Genomic DNA, 19,302 nt, shown 5'->3' on the forward strand with positions numbered 1-19,302 from the left:
TGAATCCGAGTCCAACCCCTGAGATATCTTGTTCATGCTCTCTCTCTCTGGCAATGGTGAGTCACACAGGAAAAGTGTGGGTGGGAAGCTATCACCATAAAGCACCAGGGGTGCTTTGTAATCAGAGCTAAAGCACATCTCCAGCCATGACTTTAGACACATTTGCCCTCCTGCGCTTCAGAGGCAGGGGCTGCAAAGCAGCTTTAATTGGCTCCGGCAGGGCTGTGGAGCAGTGATCAGATAGCCTGTGACAGCACTTTTAGCAACCTTTGAAATCGATAAAGCCAAGTTGCAGGAGTTTCATGTTTTATTAGCATCCAGGCGCACCCTCGTGCCTAGAAGAGGATGATGTAAAAGAATGAAAATAAGATTAGCGTTTTAACTGCCCATTTAGCTAAGAAAAACACAGCAGGAGGCACTTGTATTCCACACAAAATCATACAAAAGGCTCTCTTTATTAAATATACAGTATTTACAGTTTAAGACGTTCTTCTGTACAACAGTAACCATAGAAAACAAAAGAAGCTAAGGCTAAATTTGTTGTTGTTTTTTAATCCCATCCAGTGTGATAAGACATGTTACGTGGTCTACAAAACTGACTTGGACCGAGGCAACGTCCTTTGGGATTCCCTTCAGAAAACCAGACAGTGGAAGGAAAAGCTAGACCTCCATTTTGTTTTGTTTTTTACTGTAACTGAGAGACTCTTGTGCTACCTTTTGGAATTGTTGTTTAACCTACCATCGTTTCAAAGGATTTTTGAGCAGCACAATGTAAAATAAATGAGAAAATGTCCTTATCTGGAAAAGGCCATTAGTGTTACTTCTAAAGTATATAGAACAGATTTTAACTTGGGTGACTGCTGCTTGTCTTGCCTGAGGAAGGAGTTTTGCTGATCATGTGGCTTTGTTTTTTATGTAGGGTGCAATTCATCTCAGTGCAGTGAGGGCCAGATCTAAAACCCATTACGTCAACAGAAAGACTCCTGTCATTATCAAGGGGGTTTGGATCAGGCCATGAGCCTCCCCAAGGTCCTAAAGGTGACTTCAACTCACATCAAGGGCTTAAAGGGCGCTTGAGTTTTGTAAATATCACCCATCATTCCCTTAGGAGACGTGTGCACTGAATGCAACTATCGGTACTGAGGATTGAGGATTGGAAAGTCCCAGATTTCATTTACAGGCATCAGGTACATCTTGCTGTGGGTGATCGGAGGCTCTCTCAGATATGGGCCAAACTCATCCCTGATGGAACTCCATTGTCCTCAGAGGAATGAATCTGTTCCAGTGTGTTTCACGCCAAAGCTGTCAAGACAGGAAGTAGGTCTGAAGCATGGTCTCTCTTTATTATTTAGACAGAAGAGATTACATGAATATTTCACTTCAAGACTCTTACAGGCAATTGCTTGTGGTTGGGTGCCTGAATAAACAAGCCTGCTTGTTCTTCTCCCCAAATGTTCATGGAATGATGTTGGATTTCTGGTTAACCTGCTGTGTCTCAAGCTCTACAAGGAGCTGTGGATTGGCTGCATCTAAATTTTAGCTCCAAAGACACAGGGCCACTTCAGTACATGACAGGTGGGTTCAATATTAGCAGCAATGACAAGGCAGGTGAGAAAATATTTTGTTTAAATGATTCAAGAGGAAACGGGGGGGCTTGGAACTGGCATGCAAAGGTGAGTACATAATTTCCCATGCAGCGTCGTGTTCGTTGTAGCATTCAGATGGACTGGCCTTTGGGGTTAAACACGACCAGGATAGTAATGACTAGCATTGTGGGAAACAGCTGCCATTAGTAAGTTAGCAGCTACAGTCATATGGCAAAATGCCATCACCACGCCAATGGGAGCGGGGGGAGAAAAAGGCCAGACTGTACGTAAAGACTGTTCCTTGCATCTCCTATTGTATTTCCGCGTCTGTTCAGACTGCAAGCTCATTTGGCCGGCGGGGGACGGGCATGGAAGCAGATCCTCACCTGGCGTAATCAGCGGAGAGCCACTGACGTTGGTGGAGGGACACTGCTTGCCAGTTGCTGAGGCCGAGGACCCATTTTTTGATGCCTGTCTTGTGCAGGGAGGAGCCCGCGGCTGGCCCTTTGCCAATCAGCGTTATAATAATGACTCATAGAATATCAGGGTTGGAAGGGACCTCAGGAGGTCATCTAGTCCAACCCCCTGCTCAAAGCAGGATCAATCCCCAATTTTTGCCCCAGATCCCTAAATGGCCCCCTCAAGGATTGAACTCACAACCCTGGGTTTAGCAGGCCAATGCTCAAACCACTAAGCTATCCCTCCCCTAAATGGTCTCTGCCTAATTTTTACTCCTTGCCCCATCCGCCGCACCATTTTCCCCACGTGCCAAATAAAAACAATATATACCCTGACTGGAGCGTCGAAGCACACGGTTGCCTCAATCCTTCCTTTACTCTGCTTGTGGCCCCTTTGTCGACTCAAAACATGACAAAAGACAAACAACTAGCTTACAACTTACAAACAGTTCACCAGTGTGTGTGCTTCCCCCCTCCCCCCCTTAGAATAACTGAGTGCAAAAGATCACAAAAATAAGTAGCAATACATTGAAATCGTTCAAAAACCTAGCGCCATGGCTCAAAAGGAACAACAGAAGAAAACAAAATATATTTCAGGCCCAACATCCCCTACCCCCAAAAGAAAATTATGTTTCGAATTTCACGAAGGAAACATACATGTGAATTTACATGAGATATCAAGTACTTCTCATTCGCTAAAGAAAATGCACCAAAGCCCAAAACTCAATTAAAGAAATAATTGTTTTAAGCCTTGTAGCTGTGAAATAACCAGCTTTAGAGAAGGGAGTAAGAACAAAGGGCATAATGCAACTCCCAGTGAAGTCAATACAAAGTCCCCCTGATTGATTCCAATGAACGTTGGATCAGGTTTGAAGGGAATTAGGCTACATTGCTTGCCTTGTTTGATAGGAAGGCATCGCAAAAACTGCATGAAAGCTTCGAAATAGCACTTGTGTTTTAGAGCCTAGCAAGGGATCAGCTTTCACCTGGGTGCTTTATTGGGCATCATTTAGTTTCTGCAAAAAGAATAACCCTTTGTACCCACGAATGCCTTGAACTACATAACAGCTCTCAGATGCAAAAGGCTTAATCCTGTCTCCCGTAGACATATTTTTCCTGGGTAAAGGCGGATGTCCTTTTGACAGCAATGGGAATAAGATGGTTGCATTAAAAGAGGGTCAGATTCTGCTCCTAGTTACACTAGTGTAAATCCAGAGTAACTCAGTTGACTTCAGTGGAGTTGCTGCAGATTTACTTTGGTGGGAGAGCAGACTTTGGGCCAAACATGAGTCTTTTGATGCCAAAAGGGAAGAAGAAAGAACTGAAAAGGTGTAAAATGAAGGCAGTTTTCAAGTGCTCCCATAAACTCAGGGTCCAATCCAGCTCCCAATGAAATTAATGTCCAAATTCCCATTGACTTTGATAGGAAAAGGATCAAGCCTCAGATTAGATAGCCAAATCATACCACATCCCATGCTGTATTGGCCCCATATGGGTGCATTTGTGTGAAATAGCCTACACATTAATTAACAAAACCATCTAATTAACGTAAGTGTTTAAACTTTTGGAGAAAAAAGCCTCTTCTCTATGGTAAATCAGTAAAGAAGTTTTGTGGTCGATTACAGGAGTGGGTGGGTGAGGTTCTGTTGCCTGCAACGTGCAGGAGGTCAGACCAGAGGATCACAATGGTCCCTTCTGACCTCAAAGTCGATGCATTTTCTATTAAGAACGACTAGAAAGCAATAGTCCAAACCTTACTGCTGGAGACATCCCCTTCATTGTACACTTAGCATTAGCATAACCTCAGCAGTGATATTCAGTGAACACTGACAGTTTCACTAAGCACACAGGGCCCAATACGATGAATTACGATGCATCTCCTATGAGGTCCTGGGTGCCTTCCATTTGCTTAGGCTTTGTTTGTTTATTTGTTTTTTAAAGATGAGAGGAAAAAAATTCAAAAGTGCCTGTGTGACTTAGGAGCCTTTAGTCCTATTTTAAAAAGGAAGTGAGGACCAGGTTTTCAAAGGTATTTAGGTGCCTAATGGTTTGGGTTTTTTTTGGTTTTTTTTGGCACCTATGCAGGTTAGGCACCTAACCCACATTCATTTCAAATGGGAGTTAGGCACCTAAACCTGCTGAGGCACTTTTGAAAATCCCACTAGGTTAATACCTACTTCTTAGGTGCATAAATGTCTTAGAAGAAACCATACCATTGATTTTCAAAGAGCCACATTTCAGTTGATTTCAATGCAAGTTAGGTGCCTAGGCACTTTTGAAAATCCCTCAAGGTACCTATTTGGATCTTTAAGCATCTGATGATCTTTAAAAATTTGGCCCTAAGTCCCTAAGACACTTCTGAAAATGGGACTTAGTTTGCCAAGTGACTTAGGCACTTTTGAGAATTTTTAACTGAGTACTGTATCGCTGTGGCATATACATACCACTGAAATTGATGGGAACTGGTTGCTGAGTAAGGATTTCAGGACCTGGCCAAAAGACTTCAAAATGGGAGTTGAGCTCATTTAGTACCATAGACTACAAGCAAGGGGCGTGGTTCCCCTGCTCACGTACAAGTGCTCCCGCTACGCTCATTGAGCTAGCATGAGTATAAATAGCAATGTAGCCTATTAGCACAGGTAGTGGCAGAATGGCTGAGCCAGGCTGACCACCTCCTGATCCAGTAAAGAAATTCAGATGTAGAATAAAGTTGGCAAGTATGTTAAAGCTGATGCACTGAAGGGCAGATCCGGTATGCCAATACTGTTCCTACTGAAATAAATGCAAATTTTCATCACTGATTCAATAAAAGCAAGACCGGCATAATAGCTGGTTGAAATTTTCTAAACTTGGTTTTCTTGGTTGAAAATTGGCCTTTTTTCAAAAAACGAAACTTTCCCTGAAGCATTTCCACAGGATCAGAATTGTCCATAAATTCTTCTGAGCTACTGTTATGGAAATAGTTTTCAAAAAATTTCGTTTACTGAGAAATTTGTTTCCCCACTGAAAACTGGGTTTTCGGTAAGAGACAAATTAAAATGAAAAGACAAAGAAAAATTTTAAAAAAATTGTGATAAATGGAAAAAGGATCTGTTCAGAATTCTACAAAATGGCAACAACACTGAAATGTTGAAGTTTTCTTTTTGCAAAAAATGTTTCCCTTCATTTTTTGGACCAGTTCTAGTTAGTATATTAATAAACATATGATGATTGCATAAAAGAAAGCAGATCCAAACCACTAAAAAAAGGAAAAGTTAGTCAGACTGTTTGCTTCCTACAGTTAATGCAGCTTGGTCTCATTTACTAGGATGCTAATTTGTTGCTTTCCATTGTTTTTTTCACTGCAAGAATATAATACCCTAGTTTATAATTTTGTGTGTAATGTGCATACACAATTTGTTAACTTGTCTGAACAGGTTTTTATTGGTTTGAATAGCTGCGTGATTATGTCCAGTATATCTGTATTTATAGATAGATGTATCTGTCCTCATGTGTACGCCCCGCCCCGCCCCGACACACACACACACCAGCCTAACTAAATTTTCCTGAAACTTTACTAATCTTATTTGCCTGCCCTGTACTGTGATGTTTAATGATGGTGATGAAAAAAAACCCTTTAATTTGCTCATCAAAAGAATTACCCAGGGGTGAATACAATTTTGCAACACTGATTGTGATTCTTGAAGCATTTGAGTAATCTCATTGATGTTAATGCCACTATTCACATGCTTTAAATTCAATATATGCTGATGTGGATTTGCTGGATTGGGGATTGTGTGTGCGCTCACATCCACACCTCTCATGCATGTACCCACCCAGAGCTATATATGGAGCCACCAACACTCTTCCAGATACAAATAACACCTAACTAGCTGCTGTGGTTGTGATATTCTGCTACTCTGCTTTGCAGGTATCCCTAGCCTGTTTGTCAGAAGCTGGGAATGGGCAATAGGGGATGGATCACTTGATCATTACCTGTTCTGTTCATTCTCTTTGGAGCACCTGGCTTTGGCCACTGTCTGAAGACAGGATACTGGGCTAGATGAACCTTTGGTCTGACCCCATATAGCTGTTCTTATGTTCTGCTGGGCAGTTTTGCTATCCACTGGTAGCTCTGTGGCCTAAGGTGGTAGAGGGTGTAGTGGGCAGAATCGCAGCATCTCTTGGACATCCTGGTTGCACCTCCTCTTTGGCCAACATTGCATGCTTTTGGAGGTGGGCCAGACTTGTTCCCATGCGCAGGAACCAAGGGGTGGGGGCTGGGTGTGTGTGTGTGTGAGACAAAATGTCTGTTTTGATTCGCTCATTCCTCCAATCATCACTACTTGAGAATGCTTAGCACCTTGCAAGCTCAGACTCTAGGACGGCACGAAGCAATCTTGTCCTCTCAGTGACTTGAATAATGAGGGGATTCTAACTGATTGCTCAACACTTCCCTTTTCTATCCATTTAATTACTGTATTTGCTTGGGGCTAGACTCACTATATCTTACTGTGACTTTTATATCAAGAAAAGAAGAATATGTAGCAAAGCCCAAGGATGATTTATAATCTGCCATGTTGAGGAGGGAAAAATACATGGCACAGTAATGGGTGGTGGGAGATCTGAATAAAATGTGGATTTTGATCCCCCATCTCTTCTTCCTAAAGGCAATACCTGTTTGGGGGAATTAATAGCTCTTTCTCAGTGAGAACATTCAAAATGAGATAACTTGGACAAAACCATGCTGATAATAATGAAGAAAAACCTGGAATCCACAGAAAGAGGGAGATGAACATTTGTTCCTAAGTATGCTTGTCCCCCCTGTAACATGCAGAACAGCTTTACATATGGAAGAAACTCTTTGTGGAGGATCTCATTAGGTGCATGCCTTTCTGCATCTTCCTGCTAATGAGTCCATCATTATGAGTCATGGCATGCAAAGGCAGTCATAACCAAATGGCATACAAGCAGCCGGCACATGACACAGTGGCTGCTGGCTGGCAGGAGCTGGGAGAAGCAGCGCCATCCTTCCTTTAAGTTTAAGCTTGCCTTGTAAAGCAGGTCGGTTGGCCTGATGATCACTGTATTGGCCTAGCTTTTACTTATCACACTCACCCCCAAAGATGGTCAAAAGACCAAAGAGGATTGTAGTGTAACATAGTGAGCATGCTGAATATCAAACCAAGACTGTCTCATATTCCTTCTCAAAATCTACTTCCCTGAGGCCTATCAGCCATCATCTGTAACCATTAATCCAAGCTCCCTACATTTATTTAAACCCCTCCCCAGCCTTCTCTTCTCCAGCTATACAGCCATATGGTCATCCATTCCCTGGCCACCTGAGGCTTTGTGCAGCTGCACTGCTGTCTATTGTTTGTTATTGTTATCCCTTTCCTGCAGCAAGATTTGGTAGTGCAAACCCTTGTGACCATGTGGAAATGCCTTTGGGACTCCAAAGGGGCCAAGGAATCCTGATGTACGGTGGATTCCCTGGTGCCTGAATCAAAGCCCCCTGAAATCAGTGGGAAGACTCCCATTTTCTCATGGGCATTGGATCAGATCCTTAGACCGTTAAGCTCACAGGATGGGCCCTGTATGGCATTAAACACACTGTTAGAGCTCATCTAGCATTTGGGATGGGATCATCATGCAAGGTCACGCTGGGTTCAAACCCCAAACTCCCCCCCCCCCCTTGTGGGTTATGGCATATTTTCTTTTGCAATATTTTTTGTGTGAAAAAGATTTGAATCCACGTTCAGTGATCTGTCAGAAAGAATACAGGAGGCAGATTAGAGTCCCTTTTACTTCCGCTAGCCAGTGTCCCCAAACAGAAGAGAACAGAAAACCACTGGAGAAAGGGACAGAAGAAAATTAAAAATCCAGAACTTTGTACATGCTCCTTTAAAATGTTCTCCTTGTGAATGAATTTCACTAAGTGTTATCGTAGCCATGTGAGACCCAGGATATTAGAGAGTCTCAAGGTGGGTGAGGCAATATCTTTATTGGACCAATTTCTGTTGGTGAGAGAGACAAGCTTTCAAGCTTAGACTGAAGAAGAGCTCTGTGTAAGCTCAAAAGCTTGTCTCTTTCACCAACAGAAGTTCGTCCACTCAAAGATATTAACCTCGTCTACTTTGTCTCACTAAACTTTTTAAAAGCCACCTTTTCCTTATCTTTGAGAGGTAACATCCTGGTTTCTACAAACAGGAAGCACCATCGCTTCATTCATGCAGTTTTTTAAAGCAATTTAATAACAATTTTGGCTTGTTTATATGAATCAGCAGAATTTAGATCTCATGTTTTGGGTGGGGTGGGTTTGTCTTCTTCTTGTGTTTGTTTTTAATTTGCCACAATCGCTTAAGTGTTTGACCTCAGCATATGATCATTCTCTACATGATGTTAGCGTGTGTATGCTTCACTTCTAATGTTTCAGACAAATCATCAGAGAAATGTATAGAGCACCTAAGTCCTAGAAGCCTCCTAAAACCCTTTAAGTTTCAAGGTACTATTTTCCATGCTTCAGCTAGAATTATGCTAGAGTATGTTGGTTCTAAATAGTCAGACTTATAAGACGGAGGTATACAAGGTGCACTGGAATAATGTTGTCCAATGCTGTTATCAGTATTCCTGTATTTTTTAAAAACATTTGTAAGCCTAAAAGTTACAGTAAAAGGACAGCAGGATGGGGGAAGGAACTTAAGGAGAGAGAGAAAATAATAACTGTAACTTCCTGCCAGATTCCCAGCTGGTGAAAACTGGTGTAACTCCATGGAAGTCAACGGTTTCATGGCAAATTACATCAACTGAGGATCTAGCTGTGACTTTATGATTGGTGTAAATGCATCTTATAATAAATCAGGCATTTTGATCTCATTCTTTCCTGCTACCCTGTCCCAAAAGCTGTGATGCTACTTATTTAGCTACAGTACTTTACCTCTAGTTTATATAGCTCAGATCAGATACAAAGTGGTGAGTTAAATGGTTCCAGAAAACAACATAAGACTTGAGAAATCCAGAAACTTAGTAGGCAACTGTGCAAGTGCGTGAACTTATTCTGTCCAGAGTAGAATAGCAGGTCTCTTGAGATGCCGATGTAATTGTGGCAGGTTTTTGTGAAGGGAATGAGGCATTAAAGTGTCTGCCAATCTCTCCTGTGCAGGGCAGTGTCCTTTGAAAAGGTTAAAAGCTGGCAAATAAATTAACGGGTAAGAAAAGAAAAAAAGGCCAGGTGTGGGGAGGAGAGTAAGAAGGAACCACACAGTCCATCAGATGAAATATTCCCGTTTGCACTCACTCACTGTGTTCTGCAAGTCAATGTCAGTTTTAAAGGAACTGTCGAGGTTTTCTGCGTATTCACTCTCTTTTGCCTGGCTACTTCGATGTGTCTGTTTGTGCTGGTAGACGAATCTGCTCATGATGGCCACGATGCAAAAGATGATGAATATTACAACTGCTATTACACCTGGGGAAAGAGGGGGGAAAGTAAGAACAGGAAGGGAAAACAGAAACAAAGATTGTATCAGGGGAGGCTGCTTAGCAGATGTTGTAAGCCAGTGTGTAACACCGACAAACCCCCTGTCGGCGGTGGCAGGATTGAACCAGGGACCTCTCAAGCTTAAAGCATGAGCCTCTACAGCATAGGCTAAAAGCCAACTCCCTGTTCGCTAAGGCTGTAGAGCAGACTCATTTTATCTCTCTTTAAGTGGTCTTGGTGCCACTAGATGAGACAGACCACCACACCCAGGAGGTGTATGGGTTACAAATGCATCTCAGTCTGGACCCAGGCCTCTAGCCTAGCCTCCCAGGTATGTCTACACAGCAAAGAAAAAACCACGGCTGGTCCATGCGGGGCTTGGGGCTGTTTCATTGCTGTGTAGGACTGGGCTGGAGCCTGAACACTGGGACCTCCCACCCCACAGGGTCTGAGAGCCTGGGCTCCAGCCCAACCCTGGAAGTCTACACAGCAACAAAACAGCCCTTTGAGCCTGAGTCGACTGGCGCAGGCCAGCCGCAGGTGCCTAGCTGCTGTGTAGACTTACCCCCAGACGGCAGCACTGGGGCTCTCTATCCTGCACGAGGGAGGATACAGCCGCCTTGGGTGGGATTCTCAAAATACTCAACATTGGACTAATTCTGCTTGCCTGAAGTCAATCATTGACTTCAATGAGAGCAAAGTTAGGCCAGGGCTGAGTGCTTTTGAAAATTCTGTTCCCTCATGACTCCACAACTTCCCTTTCTGGCAAACTTTATTCATTGAGGGCTCTCTCTTAAATTACATTTTTGTGAATTTGGCCCGTAGAGTCTAGGTATCATGAAAAGCAACTTACCACAAAGCAACAGACACTTGGGATAAATGCTGATTTTTAAAGGAATGTGGAAAACACTAAAGACGGCGTGAGGACCACTTGTGAATCAACAGATGCTTTGGCTTGTAAGAGAGTTTCCATATGGTCTCAGGAATTCCATTACACACCACACTTAGCTTTTAGAGAGTTCAGAAGATAGATGAGATATGAATGCTACATTACATGACCAGTCAGAGGTGTGTATTTGCGTGTAGCACTCACAGCTGAGCCATGTCTCAGAGAAACAGATGCTATTTTGTATTTTGAAAAGGCTTAAGTTCTTCAGAACATGGACTGCATCTCTCTCTTTGTTTAGGGAGCATGTGGGATGATAGTCCCTGGTCCTGACTGGAACATTGGGATGTTGCCAAAATATAATTAATATTAATAATAAATGCAGCAGCAGCAGCCTTGTATAGCCATGTGTTAGAGTAGAGCAGAAAATGAGGGTAGGGTGCTGCTGTACTTGTTTTCTGGAAAAAAATATTTTCTGATTGCATCATTCAAAAGAAAAATAAAAGAAGAGGTTACCTCCGATGACAGCTGAATCGCTTCTGATTGCATTGGTGAGGGGCTCCCGCTCATCCGACTTCCCAAAGGGATCTGCAGTTGATTAAATACAAAACAGCTCATTGTCTATAGGCAACGTGCTGAGTTTGCTTCAGCACTTGGAATGAAGTTGCCTACCCTGGTCTGCCCTCAAAACAGTGGTTTGGGAATTAGAGAATTTGATCAAAGAAGAGCCCTCTTAAAAACAGGTAAACACAGGACAATACCCTCAGGCACTTTCAGAGACAAAGCCGTGCAAACCAAAAATGCAAGAAGAAACTAAATGGGTAAAACCAACACCCTATAATCCTACCACAATGCACCTGCTTACAATGGCAGGGAGACATTTGACCCAGGTAGCCTGCTGGGAGCTGCTGTCAGGCTGAACAATGTTAAAATGCCAAAGAGACAAGCCTGGGCTCTTGTCTACGCTACCGCACAGGGTCGATCTAAGATACACAACTTGAGCTACGTGAATAGTGTAGCTGAAGTTGACGTACTTAGATCTACTTACCATGGTGTCGACAGCTGATGCTCTCCTGTTGACTCCGCTTATGCTTCTCATTCTGGTGGAGTACCGGAGTCGACGGGAGAGTGCTCAGTGGTCGATTTATCGCGTCTATACTAGACGCGATAAATCGACCCCTGCTGGATCGATCGCTGCCCGCCGATCCGGTGGGTAGTGTAGACAAGCCCCAAGAAGCATCTGGAAAGGGAGGAGGCTAATATAGGATATATGGGTCAGGTTCAATCTGAGGGAGAGAAACAGTGTCTGGGAGGCAGGGGGGAGGGGTGTTCTGTTGGAAGGGATCTCCCTCTTCAATGCAGAACAATGGTGATACCAGATGTTCCAAGGGCAGAAGCTGTCAGTGGGATGCATTTAAATTGGACGTGTTCTGATCTTTTCCCTTCAGCTGCTACAGGTCCTTCTGGTTTGTGTTACCACATCCATTCCCATACTTAATCTGCACCCATGTCCCCTCTGTGACTCCTTTGAACCTTGAGAAGGAATACTTCCTGATTTTGGCACGTAGGGTCTGCCAAACGATTTCTGCTGCACAGCACAGCGAGCATCACTCTTAATTGAAGAGACTGGAGCATCTAGAGGGTTCTAAAGAGATCAGGGTTCCAAACTCCTGTATCCAAACACCCTCAAAGTGTGCGGGTTCCCAGAGCCAGCTTTTCCATATCTCATCCAAACAAAAATGAGAATCAAACACCTTACACTTTGGGAGCTTCAAATCCAGATCCAGATTATGGGTCAAACCCTCACTGAAAGCCAATGGTACGATGATAAATTGCACCAGCTGTCCCCGCATGTCCCACATCTATCTCTAGCTCTATGTCTGAACCATCCAGCCTGTCTGTATCCTCATACAAGGGCTTTCATCTCAGCTCACCCTTTCCTCTCTTTGGTTTCTGTCTGCAGGAATGCAGAGTTGCTGTTCTCCCCTTTTACAAGCCTCCAGGTTATCACACATAGGCCTGTACTTGGGAGCGAGATCTGACGGTCTCAGTAACAGATTGTATGGCATTGCCAGGCTGCTCCTTTCAAAGGTGAGATGTGGAGGCCTTAGAAAGAAATGCAAAATGCTGCAATGCCTCATTCTTATTGAACATTCTTGCTTTAGAGGAACAGCCGTGTTAGTCTGTATTCGCAAAAAGAAAAGAAGTACTTGTGGCACCTTAGAGACTAACCAATTTATTTGAGCATGAGCTTTCGTGAGCTACAGCTCACTTCATCAGATGTTTACCGTGGAAACTGCAGCAGACTTTATATACACACAGAGAATATGAAACAATACCTCCTCCCACCCCACTGTCCTGCTGGTAATAGCTTATCTAAAGTGATCAACAGGTGGGCCATTTCCAGCACAAATCCAGGTTTTCTCACCCTCCACCCCCCCACACAAATTCACTCTCCTGCTGGTGCTAGCCCATCCAAAGTGACAACTCTTTACATAGTCAAGTCGGGCTATTTCCTGCATAGATCCAGGTTTTCTCACATCCCCCCCACCCCCATACACACACAAACTCACTCTCCTGCTGCTAATAGCTCATCTAAACTGACCACTCTCCAAGTTTAAATCCAAGTTAAACCAGAACATCTGGGGGGGGGGTAGGAAAAAACAAGAGGAAACAGGCTACCTTGCATAATGACTTAGCCACTCCCAGTCTCTATTTAAGCCTAAATTAATAGTATCCAATTTGCAAATGAATTCCAATTCAGCAGTTTCTCGCTGGAGTCTGGATTTGAAGTTTTTTTGTTTTAAGATAGCGACCTTCATGTCTGTGATTGCGTGACCAGAGAGATTGAAGTGTTCTCCGACTGGTTTATGAATGTTATAATTCTTGACATCTGATTTGTGTCCATTTATTCTTTTACGTAGAGACTGTCCAGTTTGACCAATGTACATGGCAGAGGGGCATTGCTAGCACATGATGGCATATATCACATTGGTGGATGTGCAGGTGAACGAGCCTCTGATAGTGTGGCTGATGTTATTAGGCCCTGTGATGGTGTCCCCTGAATAGATATGTGGGCACAATTGGCAACGGGCTTTGTTGCAAGGATAAGTTCCTGGGTTAGTGGTTCTGTTGTGTGGTATGTGGTTGTTGGTGAGTATTTGCTTCAGATTGCGGGGCTGTCTGTAGGCAAGGACTGGCCTGTCTCCCAAGACTTGTGAGAGTGTTGGGTCATCCTTTAGGATAGGTTGTAGATCCTTAATAATGCGTTGGAGGGGTTTTAGTTGGGGGCTGAAGGTGACCGCTAGTGGCGTTCTGTTATTTTCTTTGTTAGGCCTGTCCTGTAGTAGGTAACTTCTGGGAACTCTTCTGGCTCTATCAATCTGTTTCTTTACTTCTGCAGGTGGGTACTGTAGTTGTAAGAAAGCTTGACAGAGATCTTGTAGGTGTTTGTCTCTGTCTGAGGGGTTGGAGCAAATGCGGTTGTATCGCAGAGCTTGGCTGTAGACGATGGATCGTGTGGTGTGGTCAGGGTGAAAGCTGGAGGCATGCAGGTAGGAATAGCGGTCAGTAGGTTTCCGGTATAGGGTGGTGTTTATGTGGCCATCGTTTATTAGCACTGTAGTGTCCAGGAAATGGATCTCTTGTGTGGACTGGACCAGGCTGAGGTTGGTGGTGGGATGGAAATTGTTGAAATCATGGTGGAATTCCTCAAGGGCTTCTTTTCCATGGGTCCAGATGATGAAGATGTCATCAATATAGCGCAAGTAGAGTAGGGGCTTTAGGGGACGAGAGCTGAGGAAGCGTTGTTCTAAATCAGCCATAAAAATGTTGGCATACTGTGGGGCCATGCGGGTACCCATAGCAGTGCCGCTGATCTGAAGGTATACATTGTCCCCAAATGTGAAATAGTTATGGGTAAGGACAAAGTCACAAAGTTCAGCCACCAGGTTAGCCGTGACATTATCGGGGATAGTGTTCTTGACGGCTTGTAGTCCATCTTTGTGTGGAATGTTGGTGTAGAGGGCTTCTACATCCATAGTAGCCAGGATGGTGTTATCAGGAAGATCACCGATGGATTGAAGTTTCCTCAGGAAGTCAGTGGTGTCTCGAAGGTAGCTGGGAGTGCTGGTAGCGTAGGGCCTGAGGAGGGAGTCTACATAGCCAGACAATCCTGCTGTCAGGGTGCCAATGCCTGAGATGATGGGGCGCCCAGGATTTCCAGGTTTATGGATCTTGGGTAGTAGATAGAATATCCCAGGTCGGGGTTCCAGGGGTGTGTCTGTGCGGATTTGATCTTGTGCTTTTTCAGGAAGTTTCTTGAGCAAATGCTGTAGTTGCTTTTGGTAACTCTCAGTGGGATCATAGGGTAATGGCTTGTAGAAACTCGTGTTGGAGAGCTGCCGAGCAGCCTCTTGTTCATATTCCGACCTATTCATGATGACAACAGCACCTATACCGGAAACCTACTGACCGCTATTCCTACCTGCATGCCTCCAGCTTTCACCCTGACCACACCACACGATCCATCGTCTACAGCCAAGCTCTGCGATACAACCGCATTTGCTCCAACCCCTCAGACAGAGACAAACACCTACAAGATCTCTGCCAAGCTTTCTTACAACTACAATACCCACCTGCAGAAGTAAAGAAACAGATTGATAGAGCCAGAAGAGTTCCCAGAAGTTACCTACTACAGGACAGGCCTAACAAAGAAAATAACAGAACGCCACTAGCGGTCACCTTCAGCCCCCAACTAAAACCCCTCCAACGCATTATTAAGGATCTACAACCTATCCTAAAGGATGACCCAACACTCTCACAAGTCTTGGGAGACAGGCCAGTCCTTGCCTACAGACAGCCCCGCAATCTGAAGCAAATACTCACCAACAACCACATACCACACAACAGAACCACTAACCCAGGAACTTATCCTTGCAACAAAGCCCGTTGCCAATTGTGCCCACATATCTATTCAGGGGACACCATCACAGGGCCTAATAACATCAGCCACACTATCAGAGGCTCGTTCACCTGCACATCCACCAATGTGATATATGCCATCATGTGCCAGCAATGCCCCTCTGCCATGTACATTGGTCAAACTGGACAGTCTCTACGTAAAAGAATAAATGGACACAAATCAGATGTCAAGAATTATAACATTCATAAACCAGTCGGAGAACACTTCAATCTCTCTGGTCACGCAATCACAGACATGAAGGTCGCTATCTTAAAACAAAAAAACTTCAAATCCAGACTCCAGCGAGAAACTGCTGAATTGGAATTCATTTGCAAATTGGATACTATTAATTTAGGCTTAAATAGAGACTGGGAGTGGCTAAGTCATTATGCAAGGTAGCCTGTTTCCTCTTGTTTTTTCCTACCCCCCCCCCCCCAGATGTTCTGGTTTAACTTGGATTTAAACTTGGAGAGTGGTCAGTTTAGATGAGCTATTAGCAGCAGGAGAGTGAGTTTGTGTGTGTATGGGGGTGGGGGGGATGTGAGAAAACCTGGATCTATGCAGGAAATAGCCCGACTTGACTATGTAAAGAGTTGTCACTTTGGATGGGCTAGCACCAGCAGGAGAGTGAATTTGTGTGGGGGGGTGGAGGGTGAGAAAACCTGGATTTGTGCTGGAAATGGCCCACCTGTTGATCACTTTAGATAAGCTATTACCAGCAGGACAGTGGGGTGGGAGGAGGTATTGTTTCATATTCTCTGTGTGTATATAAAGTCTGCTGCAGTTTCCACGGTAAACATCTGATGAAGTGAGCTGTAGCTCACGAAAGCTCATGCTCAAATAAATTGGTTAGTCTCTAAGGTGCCACAAGTACTTCTATTCTTGCTTTAGTAGCTGACTCGGCAGACTCTTAGCACTCCATTAAGTGGGATTTTTCCCTTCAGACAAACAAGCATATTTGTGTGTTGGACAGGGCTAAATTTTCATCTTTACCCAGCTTTGCTTTGCACTCTTTGTATTTACAAAGAGCCTGATTCTCCTTTGCCCGGCACCTTGGGCAGTCATTTACACTAGTGCAAAGCGAGTGCTAATGGATACCATTTACACCCAATTTCACCGATGTAAATAGCTTCACAAACTGTAGGCCACAGAGAATCTGGCTGAAGACATTCTGAGGTTTGAGAAGTAGTTCTCTTGCCAGTTTTAAAGATCAAAGCATTTCCCTTCTTGTAAACAGATGCCTACAAACTAACAGTGTTGGGGGAGGAGGGTTCACACTTCTGCAGATCGCTGATGTTCAGAGCAGATGCAGTCACAGAAGTGATTTTGAAGTCAACGGGACTGATGACATAAATAAATGCTCACTAGCGAGGATTACATAATGAGTCACCCATTTGGGATATGGCTCCCCAAGTAGGACCCATTTCAGCTCTTTTGCAAGTTCTCTTTTCCCAGTGCATGGAGATTGGGTACCTTGAGAAGGAATTGCTCAAGTACAAGCAGACCTTGAGAAACGCTAACTTGTTTTAGACCAGAAAAGCTTGGTTTATACATGAGTTGACTATTAGCTAATTTTGCACACCATGAGGCAGATCTTTAGCAGGTGTAAATTGTCATAACTCTGTTGAAGACAATGGAGTCAATAAAGCTATGACAAGGTACTCCCTCTGAGGAGCTGCCCCTACGGCTTGGAGAGAGAATTCTGACTGGTGTCACAAGTCACCTGCTGAGATTGCATAAAATGAATGAGGGGTAGGCGAGACTTTTGATCCACACATCCATTGTGTAAAATATTGGCCATACATGCTATTAAAGAGTCCTTCGTCTTTGACCAAAAATTACTTGAAGCTAAAGGACTTTTAAAAAATCCAAAACAAGTGGTGGGGATTTAAAGGTAACTTTGAGTTTCTTTCTGTGGTTTAATCAGAATGCAGGTCGACAGACCTTAAAGGTTCTGCGAATTATGTTTCACCCAAGAAATAAAGTCAGGATACAAGACAACGAGGTGTTTGTTGCAGAGAAGCAGATGGCAAGTGACAGCAGAATCTCCCCCTGTGGGATCATGGTAAATTCTGCAGCCGAGGAGGAAAAAAAGCACTGTGTCTCATATGATATTTTAATAGGACATTCTTTTCCTTTTAGATATGACCCTTGAGATAACGCATGAAGAATACTGGCACCAAAGGGCACCGCAGTGAAATGGGGACATGCAATGTCTCACAAGACTTCCACAAGCAAAAAATTTTGGTACAATATCTGATTTATGAAAATATTTGGGGGATATAATTTAAATACACAAGGTCCAGATCCTCCACTGGTGTAAACTGGCAGCTGAGGATCTAACCCTCAAAATACAGTAGTGACCACTAATACATATTTTCTGAAAAAAAACATTTTTAATATACTGTGATATTTGCAGTATTTTAATATACTGTAAACATCCTAGAGTAAAACATCTGGGTGCCATCAATGTGGAGTTGGGGTGGCAACTGGTATATGTGCTACCACGTAAGAGAGACTGATTTATGGAGCATTACAAAATATCATCATCACGGGAAGTCACTTTTCCTCTCAGATGTTCCAATCAGAAATTTTGGGCATGGATAAATTAACTATGGATGAGTGGATTTTGTTCAAAAGTAGTTTGCTAAGGAACTTTCCTGAAGATCTAACAAACATTCCAAGTTTGAAGGAAAGTGTTTTAATTGTTCTCAAGTTATGAGCACTGAAAGCTTTTTCACACACTCACAGCAGGATTTCCAGGCAGCTATCTTTGCTCTATCAATGGCTTAGAAAATCAGCACACATACGTACAGCAGTCTTTAAAGTTTGTTTTTTGTTCTCAGACATGCAGAGATGAGACATTAAGAACTGAAACTGAGAAATGCACAGTAAAGCTGAAGATTAATCCTTAACTCTGCCCTCCTGTGATTATTCCTTAAAATATGGTCTCTCTCTATATATCTATCAGAATAAATTATATGTAAAGTAATATAAAGTATAATGGAATACAAAATGGAATTTCTTATATAACCACTACTCACAGTATAGAACATACAGTTTTCAGAACTGGCTTGATTTAAGTCTCAATGAGATCTATAAAACAAGTCCACTTTGAATGTTGAGGTTATATTAGGTATCAGTTATCATGATAAAAGGGTGACCATATTTTAAAGCAGAAATAGGCAGAGGTATCATTGAGCTTTTACCATGACTCCGTATTAGCTGATATCTGAGTGCTTATCTACCTTAAAACTGCCTTACATCTAGTTAATTGCAAGATTTAAATATGAAAGTCTAAATCCTGCCCCATTATATCTGAAATTAGAGTTTTGACTCCCTCTTTGAGACTTAGGCTTTATTCTAAAATGTCCCCTTCTTGACTTTATAGGTTGGCCTGAGATAAGTGAGAGCAAAATTTGACCCACAGAGTGATGAAGAGAGTTTGTGTGTAAACACACGTGAGAATGCCCGCATACCCGCACACACAGAGCAATCCTAAACCATTCACCATTAACAAGCCATGTTTCTTCAGTTAAAAAACCAAGCACACATACATTGGAATCCATTCCCCACACGGAGAGCAAGCATAATTATTTCTCCCTATGCAAAACATTAATAGCATCATTTGTTTTCTGCTGAATACCATGGGTAGAAGCTGAAGGAAAGCGGGATCTGCTGCAAGTCCAAATGTCAAGGAAATAAATGGCATTAGGATATAAAACATAGGAAGCTTGATGAGTTATCCAGCAGGGAAGATAAAGTGAATTCATAGTTCAAAGGATTAAAAAAAAAAAAACGCTTCCATTTTTTACTCCTTTCTGGTTATTAAGGTCTCTGCTACATCCAACTAGCGACTAAAACAGCGACTTGTGTGTCCCTGCCTGTGGTGACAGTACTACCAGCTGCTCTGTGGGTTCTTTTCCCCCCCGGCATACTAATACAATGTACAA

General features: G+C 43.2%; 1 protein-coding gene across 7 annotated transcripts in view; it reads right to left on the minus strand.

Moving 5' to 3' along the window:
* Positions 1 to 436: 436 nt before the first annotated feature.
* The window catches only part of CNTNAP5 (contactin associated protein family member 5), a 426,257-nt gene continuing 407,391 nt past the window's right edge, over positions 437 to 19,302 (minus strand). For 2 of the 7 annotated variants that reach the window (XM_075117728.1, XM_048869284.2), the window contains 3 exons: positions 10,903 to 10,974; positions 9,325 to 9,488; positions 437 to 1,302 (listed from right to left, as the gene is read on the minus strand). In XM_075117728.1, the coding sequence (XP_074973829.1) occupies positions 1,237 to 1,302; positions 9,325 to 9,488; positions 10,903 to 10,974 (302 nt within the window). In that variant the 3' untranslated portion in view covers positions 437 to 1,236. Of the gene's footprint in view, positions 9,489 to 10,902; positions 10,975 to 19,302 lie in introns of all 7 variants that reach the window. The other 5 variants (XM_075117729.1, XM_048869285.2, XM_048869287.2 and 2 more) reach the window with 4 other exon arrangements.

Source organism: Caretta caretta, chromosome 11, assembly GCF_965140235.1.
Source record: "Caretta caretta isolate rCarCar2 chromosome 11, rCarCar1.hap1, whole genome shotgun sequence".
NCBI lineage: Eukaryota > Metazoa > Chordata > Testudines > Cheloniidae > Caretta > Caretta caretta.